The 9,705-nt window shown below is 39.2% G+C and overlaps 1 protein-coding gene across 1 annotated transcript; it reads right to left on the bottom strand.

Moving 5' to 3' along the window:
- Positions 1-2,301: 2,301 nt before the first annotated feature.
- Positions 2,302-5,936, bottom strand: CYCS (cytochrome c, somatic). The gene is made up of 3 exons (XM_081933838.1): positions 5,782-5,936; positions 4,195-4,371; positions 2,302-2,709 (listed from the first exon to the last, which is right to left on the bottom strand). Exons 2-3 carry the CDS (start codon positions 4,361-4,363, stop codon positions 2,561-2,563), a joined length of 318 nt encoding a protein of 105 aa, XP_081789964.1. The 5' UTR covers positions 4,364-4,371; positions 5,782-5,936; the 3' UTR covers positions 2,302-2,560.
- Positions 5,937-9,705: the final 3,769 nt, after the last annotated feature.

The following is a 9,705-nucleotide window of genomic DNA, read 5'->3' as shown; positions in this document are numbered from 1 at the left end:
GCTTTCTACAGTAGAAAGAGTGGGGAGAAACACTATTATGAATACAAATTTGTAAAAACCATGGGGCTGTCAGTTGTAGAGAAGAAAATACAATAAAGCTAAATTTTATTTAGGAAGAAACAGTGATAGAAAAGCCTGTTATTCAAGTCTGCCTATAACTAAGATGCTGCAATGTCCTGCCCTTCATCGTGGAGCAGATTTGTTAAATGGGTCACCTGAATTACACAGGGCAGGGGTATTTTTTGCATAAGAAAGTGATGGCCTTGCAAGTATAAATCTAGCCAATGGGAAACATCCTATGCAGAGATATGGATTTTTAGACAAGAAAATGAATTAAAGTACAAAATCCCTCAGCTAGCTGTACATCTATTGCCCCTGGGGGTCAATAGATTACAAAGCATAAAAAGCTCTACTCCAACCAGTTCAAAATGCATGGAAAACCCACTAGCCATTGTATATTGGCATGAATTGCATTATTTACAGACTGAAATCTAATTGAATGGAAGTTTTCGTTTGAAGGGGGCCAGCACTAGGATTATGTCAGCACACAATAGAAATTGTGTTCTTAACAGACAAGTGCTAATTCTGACTAAATTGTAAAGGAAAGGAATTAGTCTCAAGTTGAATACTTTCTCCCAATACCTAATTTCTCAGAATGTTACCCCATAGAACTTTTCTTGCCTCTAAGACAGCAACTCACCCAGGTGCATGTGACAAGGCTGTTAGCTATCACTTCTAGGAGCAAAAACTCATGGTTGAAATAGTTCTCTGTACTTGCATTTTTCAAATAAAATGTAGGCAGTCATGCTGAGCAGGCTTTGTCCTTGGTTGAACTCTGAAGAGAAGCTGAGCTCTGAGAATTAATTTTGGTGGCCTGATTTCACACTTGAATCATGCAACACTTACACATTTGGGTCCCAACTGAGAATTCCCACACTGACAATTGCCTCCAATAGAGAAAATTCCTGTTTGCAAAAGCCTAGGTGGAGATTAGGATAATAGTTGCTTGGTAACATCACTTGCCCATTAACCCACTTGATCCTGTGCAGTTGATATATCATCATTTACACTTAGATGGTAACTTGGTGGTGCCACCAGCCTTGAAAATGAATCTTCCCTTGCCAGATTTCCCTAACCTGCCATTTAAGGAAGAATGAGGAAGTTTCTTCCACTTTCTGGTAGCAGCAGGTGAAGACACTAAATCATCTCAATCACACAAAACCAATCACTTAGTGGGAGGAAGTCAGTCGTTAAGAATCATTTGGTTCATCTTGTGGCCCTTCAGTGAGCACTCACACTGGATGAAAGTCCATGCAATTTATATGTTGGCATTTATTCCTTTTGTCTCTGAATAATGGATGAAACTCATACCAGAAGAAAATCCCAAATGGAATGATCTATTTTTTTTTTGCACATCTGAGTTGCAGCGGGATTTATTCACCATCCCACTCCTACATTTCCTCAGTTCCAGTGAAACAGTCCACTTACCTTCACACTGTATAGTAAGTATATTAAGGTGCCCTAACTCCTGACCTACCTAGATTAAATAAGTGCACACCTGTAAGGCCACATATATAAATTCAAAGTATGCACACAGTATGTATTATGTGGTGGTTAATATTCTGGCTAGCAACAAACCATTTAGCCAAGACAAAAGAAAAAGATGACCCTTCTTTCTTTCTTTCCCATTCATTATGCTATTGTCTGACTACCTAAAAGGTAAATCATTGTCCCCTCCCCCTAAAAGATTCCTGTAGAAAAACTTAACTGATGTTAGGCTGGGGTGACATCTGAGATGAAAACCATCGAGAAACGTGTGAAGCAATACCAAAGATTAGTATGTGTGCATGAACATGCACGTATAAAGTTTTCCATAAAAATAATTGAAATACAAAAAATGATATATGCTAGTTTAGTTGGTCCACTGCTTAGAGGCATCTGGATATTCTGTGGTTGCTTTTAGTTTCTACTAATGATGAGTCATCTTTGTCTATATAGGTCAGGCTCTTATAAGCAGTTATACTTTGACAGTGAGGTGCGTTGTTTCATAGAGGTCACCTCACTGAGACTCAGTGATAACATGATTTGCATCTTTCTACCACTTAACATTGCTTTGAATCTCCCTGTTCCCTTTCTCCTCCGTGGCCCTAAGGATGAACAGAAACTCTTCTAATTACTAGACAAGTTATCAGAGAAGACCTCAGAAGCTACATGAATGTTTTAAGATGAGCATTTCTTCAAAACCCTTTTTTTCTTCAAAAACAGTAATTCATTTATAAAAATAATCAAAACCAAACCAAAGACATTGATAGGATTTTAATTACATGATTCAGGTTGCAATGTGGTTTTCCTGACAATATTCCTTCAAACCTGATTGCACAATTCTATAAATTAGGACAACAAATATGTATTTTTAACCATCCATGATCAAAGTTCTCTGGTTGATGAGTAATATTTTTAAGTGTTAGATACAATGTATGTAAAAATAGAAAGTTTAAGATCTAATCTCAACACAGAGAATGTTTCTGTTTGATAAAATAAATAAGGCAATACACAGCCATTATTTAGCAGTGGCTTCCTTAAGATACGCTATTAGATCTGTCCTCTCTTTCTTACTCTTAAGGCCAGTAAAGACCATCTTAGTTCCTGGAATATACTTCTTCGGATTTTCCAGGTACTCCATCAATGTCTCTTCTCCCCAGATTATACCTATGAGAGAACATTATTACAAGAACATTGTAGAATTAAATTCAAAATAATTTATATTGTGTATCAGAATCTCGGTATTTTTTTTTTCTAAGGCGTCCATATTTTTAAATGTTTTTATAGATGAATAAAAACAATTCAATATAATGGCTGAGGCACTGAACTAAAACTCAGAAGATCCTGAATGTCCTAAACTTTGAACCTGGCTGGGAGACATTGACCAATCTCATTATCTTAGTCTAATTTTCTCATAGGGTTGCTTTGAGGAAAATAGGACGCATTACATATTGTGCCTTTGGTTCTACAAAATAAAGTGCAGATACGAATCTAATAAAAAACAAGAAGGACATATTAAAAGTTATACATAGTAATTATTAAAATAAAGAAAAAAACAGAAAAGGAACAAAAAGATCCACATAATTTAAATTAAATCTAAATCAATCCTTAGGAAATTATTAGGTGGGCTGCTGGCTTTTTACCGCCCAAATATTTGACCTTAAAATCTGGAACAGATACAGAACACCAGAGTAGTTTAAAGAGATAGAGAGGAACACAGAACTGCCTGTTTCCCACCAATTTAATTCCTTGCAAAATACACTAGTTAGAAAGAGATTTAAGAGTTAGAAAAGAAATTAAGATTATTTCAGGATTATTTTAGAATATTGACAGATATGCTGAAACGTTAGACCAGTCATTGGGTATTGTTACTGTAGTTCAAATGAATGCAGTAAGGAAGTCTAAGCATACTTAAACTCTGAAGAAATATTTAGTTTTTTTGAACCATCAATGCAGATGTAATATGTTGGTTTACATATAATTCACATTGTGCCATAGCAAGTAAAACCAATGAAGAAAAAATAAACTGCCTCACAGTATGCAACAAATTATAATTAGAACTAATAATTTAAGATTGGTTACAATTTGCTTTTAAAAAAATCTTCTCTCAATCTTTTTTCCTTGTGTTTTATGTCATTTTAAAGATGGGGATAATTTAGAATACTTACTTATCATTGTGAGTGAAGCTAAATGTTCTAAAATTTTACAATGGGACTTTATTATAATTCTGCTAAAAATTATTTTCCTAGTAAAATTCCACCAGCTACTTATATCAGTGAAAGATGCTCCTGCACTAACAATTATCTTATTTAATAAGTAGTTTTTTGTCATCCACGTATGGTGAAATACAGTGATGAGTTGCATCTTGAACTAATAGAAGTCTAAATCTGCAATTTAGAAGGATCAGATTATGTAATTGCCACTAAAGAAGACTGCTGTTGCTAAGAAAATATGAAAGAATTAGGATTCATTACATTCTAAAAAATGTATTAAATCTGAAGGTGATAGCTAACATATACTAAAATCCATTGGAGCAAGAATCCATTTTGTTTGGATGTTTTTAAACATACAATAATCCTTCGGTAATATGTCATCCCCTTCCCATTACTATTGCATTTGCTTTGTAAAGTAAGTATAACACTTCCATTTTACCTTTGTTTTTGTTGGCTTCTGTGTAGGAGTAACCAACAGCTTGACCAGTCTTTCGGCCAAACAGACCATGTAGATTGGGACCAGTCTTATGTTTGCCTCCTGCTTCCACAGTATGGCAAGTTCCACATTTCATAGAAAAGATCTTCCTGCCCTTTTCAACGTCTCCCATTGTAAATTCTGAAAAGATATACACATCAACAGGGTTAATTAAAGAAGTATGCAAAAATGGATAGAAATTGCAAAATACAAGGCATTCTGAAACATATGTTGAAGCACAAAAATCAAAACTAAAAATGAACTGCCAAAATGTATACTTTCATAATGGATGACATGTTTTAGCACAATAAATGTATTAAACGTATTTCATACTTCATGTTGTCAATTGCATGGAGATTGTAATGAAGTTTACAAAAAATCGCTATATTCTGAATTATTAGGATTAGGATCAATTTTCTTTTTCAGCCTAGTCCTAGACCCCAATTCTAAATATAGCCTTTGTATGTGATAACAATCTGTCATCACACTCAAAATAACATAATCAGAATAATTAAACAATCAATAACTCTAATGCTGAAATTGTGCTTCTAGAATTTTTTTTATGATGCACTAATATGCACTTTCATTGAAAATTATTTTCAAGTAAACACATGCACTTAGGATTTCCTGCAGAAGTGTGCCAAATATATATCATCAATGCATAATTATTATGGAAAATATTAAGCTGATTATTGCAAGTGAGCAGAATTAAGCACATTAATTGATTTGACATAAAACGAGGCCCTTGCATAGTATCATCTGGCAAAATTCCCGATTCAATTCAATAAATTATTCAATGACCCTGACTATGACCTCTAATCGACACAGAAACCATTACTTTCTGCTATCAGGAAGCAGCCAAGGTTAAATCTGCTTACTCCGTCCTTCCGTTGTGAAGTGAATCGAGCTTCCCTCTCTCCTTTAACCAAGGCCCAAATGACGAGGCAAAGGTTAAAAGGCGGCAGAGATGACTTAAGGCTCCCTTTGCCTTAAAGATCCCCTGACCGCTGGCCTCGATGGAATGAAGTGCATCCATTGGGGACGTGTTAAAAGAGGCGCTTTTTAAATTTTTTAATCAGGTTAAAGCCGCGTTGAGCCGCCGCCCTGACATCCTTCCTTTGTCCCATATAAGGCCAGATGCCGCAAGAGGCAGCATGGGACAGCCCGCTTCGTCTCTTTCGGAAGGAAGGCCTGGCTCTTTTGGTAATCCCAGCAGGGAGGAAATACCCCACACACTTGATAATGGACCCAGTTTCCTCCCTGTGTCACTTTTCAGATGTATTGTACAACAATGGCTCCCCCCCAGCATCATTTTTTTTTAGTGTGTGTGGGGTTTCATTCCACAGCCACGTGGGGCCACGAGCTCGCTCTCTCGAGGATCTGCGCAAGCGTCGCACGCGAGTCTGCTGCTCTTGACCTCGCGAGCCCTCTGTCCCTGACCCGCCAATCCCCAGCGCCGGCTTTTCCCACCAAGCCTCTTTCCCCTCAATTTCAGGAAGCTCCGTTCACACGCGCAATCTTAGGATGGGGGAAGGGTCTCTCGTTAATTACCAGGCCGAGTCGAGGGCTACGTGCAAGAAATCTGCGGTGTCGTCGTCGTACTCGCGCCGATCTCCCTTTCTTAGCCGCACCGTTTCTACCCAAGGGCACCCGGTGCGCAAGATTTTGTAACCGGTGCCTCTGCAACCAAGCTTCCTGCTCGTCTTGTTTACATTGGCCAATCAGGCGCTAGACGGAAGCAAGACTATTGGACGGCCTTGGTGCCTATCATTAACTAGCAAAGTAGGTTGAGTTCGAGGCATGTCTGATAAGACGGTCTGGTTTTGCGCAATGGGCAAGGACGTAGGAAGGGAGGAAGCTACGCATGCGTATTGGGTCGTTGTAACAAGGTCAGGACTACCTGAAGCCGCTGTGCCTTTCATGATTCCCCCCCCCTCCCCGTGTCATATGTGAATGAGCTCTTTTGCCGGCAAAAAGTGACGTAAACGGGGTTTCCGCCCCTAAGGCGAGAGACTTGCTGTTCTTTTGGCGGCAAATAGGCTGGTAGTGCAGTGGGTGGGCGGCCGGAAAATGATGCAATCATCAAGCTACTGAGATAGGAAAACTTCTTGCAGAAACTTAAGTTGCACTTTTAGAGTCAGTTATTAAGTTCGGTGTACTGGAAAGATACATTATGTTTGTAACACTGGATTGTGGATCGTGCTCTATTTCATTCTGTCCAAATTGGTAACAGCTATCAGAAGACCTTGGGTGTTGTCTAAATCTAAAGGATGCCTTCTAAGCAAAATTGAATACCGTCCTATTTGGATAGGAGCTCACCAATGATACAGAGCAAAGCAGACAGTCAGGAAAACATCCTGGTAGGAAGCAGTGACAACCAAGAAAACAGTGTGAATATTGTTATATACCGTGATGCTATAAAAGTTGAGCTTGACTCAGAGCAGACTTTCTGTCTCTTCTGTTACATCTGGAGAGCCCATATTCCCACTCCACCCCAGAGATCCTCCATCCTGCCCATGTGAAAAGGGGCAGTGGGAAAGTTTGCAATGATTTGAAGGGACTGGACATATCTACAGTAACCAATAAGAGTGGACAAGTCCTAGCCAAGTGCGTCACCATCACAGTTAATGTGAAACACCACAAACAACATACAGGTTTGCTTAATGATCACTTCAACAACTGTTCAAACGTACAATGGTGCTAAATGAGTACAAGTTACAACTAACCTTCATATTTACATTGGTCCCAGCGTTCCTATAGTCACGTTGCAATCCAGATACATGGTGCTAGGTTGACAATTATGCTTTTATAGCAACCTGCCATCATTTGATTGTCATTTGCAATCTCCTTTGCTGGATTTCTACAAGCAAAGTTAATGGCGAAGCCAACAGGAGGTTACAAATGATGCATATATGATATCCTCGTTTAATGACCTGCAGTGATTCATTTAGCAATGGCAAAGTACAGGAATTTCTGTTGCTTAGCAGTATAGTCACGTGACATCAATCTTTATGACTGTGTCACTTAGTGATGGAAATTCTAGTCTCATTTGTGTTAAGTGAGAACTATCTGTATAGCCACCAAGAGTCTCTTGATTGTGAAAAATAAATATAATTACCAGTAAATAACAAGCTACAAAACTTCCATTCATTTTTCCATATAATTACAAAGCAGTTATTTGAGATGGAATGAGATGAAACGATAAAAACAATAGCGAATGATGCAACATCCAGTTATCATTGGTAAAAATATGGAAAGCCTTTATTTAAACATTTATTGAAATAAATGTATTTCTAACCAATGAGTAAGCTTTACTTCTGTATGTGTGTATACTGTATATGTATATATACACACACACACACACACAGAGAGAGAGAGAGAGAGAGAGAGAGAGAGAGAGAGAGAGAGAGAGAGAGAGAGAGAATGAATGTGTGTGATTACCAGGAGGAGATTGAGAATTTGATGAACTGGTGTAATAAAAAGAATGTAGTTTTAAATATAGGAAACACAAAAGAGGTGATTTCAGAAAAAGCAGGCACAGCCATACACCTCTGTGTATTAACAAATCAACTGTGGAGGTGGTTGATAGTATCAAGTTTCTGGGTATGCAGTTGACGAGCAGGTTAACGTGGTCGCTCAGTAGAGAGACACTAGTGAAGTGGCTACAGCAGCACTTGTATTTTCTGCATCGTATGAGAAGAGCACATCTTCCTTCCCCTATCATTACCACTTTCTATAGAGGGACGATTGAAAGCATCCTGTCATTGTATTACTATGTGGTTTGGAATTATTACTATTTTGGATAGGAAGGCCATGCAGAGTGGTAAAGACGGCAAAGAAGATTATTGGAAGCTCATTTCTTTCTAGCCAGGACATAACATATAGGCAATGCTTGACCAGGCATGCTACACATTCTCTCCATGAGCAGTTTTCATGACCTGGGAGGAAGCTTTATGGTATCCAAAGCAGAACAATTAAATTCTGTAATAGCTTTGTACCATATAGTATCAACTTTGTTACTTAAGTAACTCAACCTTTCTGCTATGAACACAATATGAAGTGTGTGTGTGTGTGTGTGTGTGTGTGTGTGTGTAACAATGAATCAATGACATCAGTGAATAGAATCACCTGAGTAAAATACATTTTGTTCAATATATTTTATCTTGAGCTCAAAAATGGGGTCAGGCATGTCTTGTGCTGTGCAATTTTTTTCTGGAAAACTTTCATAGCAAGAAAAAGCCATATTCTGGATCCATAAAATTCTGAAAGGCATTTGATCTTTGTGCTACTTTGCAGGTTTATTTCTGGTGTGTCAAATATGCTGTTTCACAATCTTTGCAATTCTATTTTACAACCTAGTGGATTTTTCCCTTCAAGACAACTCATAGGTATACAGATTCAAACCCATACCCTTAGAAATTTTATTTTTATCTAGATCAGTGGTTCTCAACCTGTGGGTCGCGACCCCTTTGGGGGTCAAATGACCCTTTCACAGGGGTCGTCTAAGACCATCAGAAAACACATTTTTTCGATGGTCTTAGGAACCAAGACACTGTTAAGCGAACCCTCGTCTCAACCCCAGGCAGTAATTGAGGCTTCGGCACTATCACAGACTTTCCTCCGCCTCCCTTGGCTGCCCACCAAGAACAACCCCCGGCTTACGGAGAGCCTCAGCTTTCCGGACTCCTCTCAACCGAAAAATCAGGCCCGGCTCTTAATGCGGCTTTTCTCACAACCCTCCAGCCTCCCCCAGCCCCGCCTTTACACACACACACACACACAGCCCCAAGACCCCTTGCTGTGTGCTGCATCTGGCTCTTCTCTCCAGGAAAGGCGTTCTAGTCCAGTCCCACCCAATCCAGAGGCAGAGAACAAGGGGGCACTTCCTCTGGTGTGGGGAATCTAGTGGGAAGGGTGGTTCCTCGCCTTGGCATGTCCCACTGCTGTGCCAGCCCTTGCCTGGAAAGAGATCAGACACCTGGCACTGTGTGTGCTTCTTCTTCCTGTGGGGCTCAGGCCTGTTACTGGCAGGGTTAAGGGGGGTTTCAATTTCTCTCCCTTACGGATATGCTGGGTGTGCTAGTGAGTCAGAGAGATGGCAGGGCCAGGAATGGGAACTGGTGCCCTCAGCCTCCACCACACGTTCTTGGCATCCTTTATGGCACAAGTCCATAGCTGGCATGCACAGGGCCGACTTAACAGCATGATGGGCTCCCTGGGCAAAGAAGTGTTCTGGGGCCCCTACGACAACTACCCACAGGAATAAAAATGTAAATGATAAATATTTCACAATATATAGTTACATATTGTTTTTGTGATTAATCACTATGGTTTAATTATATTCAATTTGTAATAATGAAAATACATTCTGCATATCAAATATGTACATTACATTATGCAAAATTACAGTTACGAAGTAGCAACGAAAATAATTTTATGGTTGGGGGTCACCACAACATGAGGAACTATATTAAA

Source organism: Natrix helvetica (genome assembly GCF_964273705.1).
Source record: "Natrix helvetica genome assembly, chromosome: Z".
NCBI classification, from domain to species: Eukaryota; Metazoa; Chordata; class Lepidosauria; order Squamata; family Natricidae; genus Natrix; species Natrix helvetica.
This window is presented reverse-complemented; position numbering and strand designations above follow the sequence as displayed.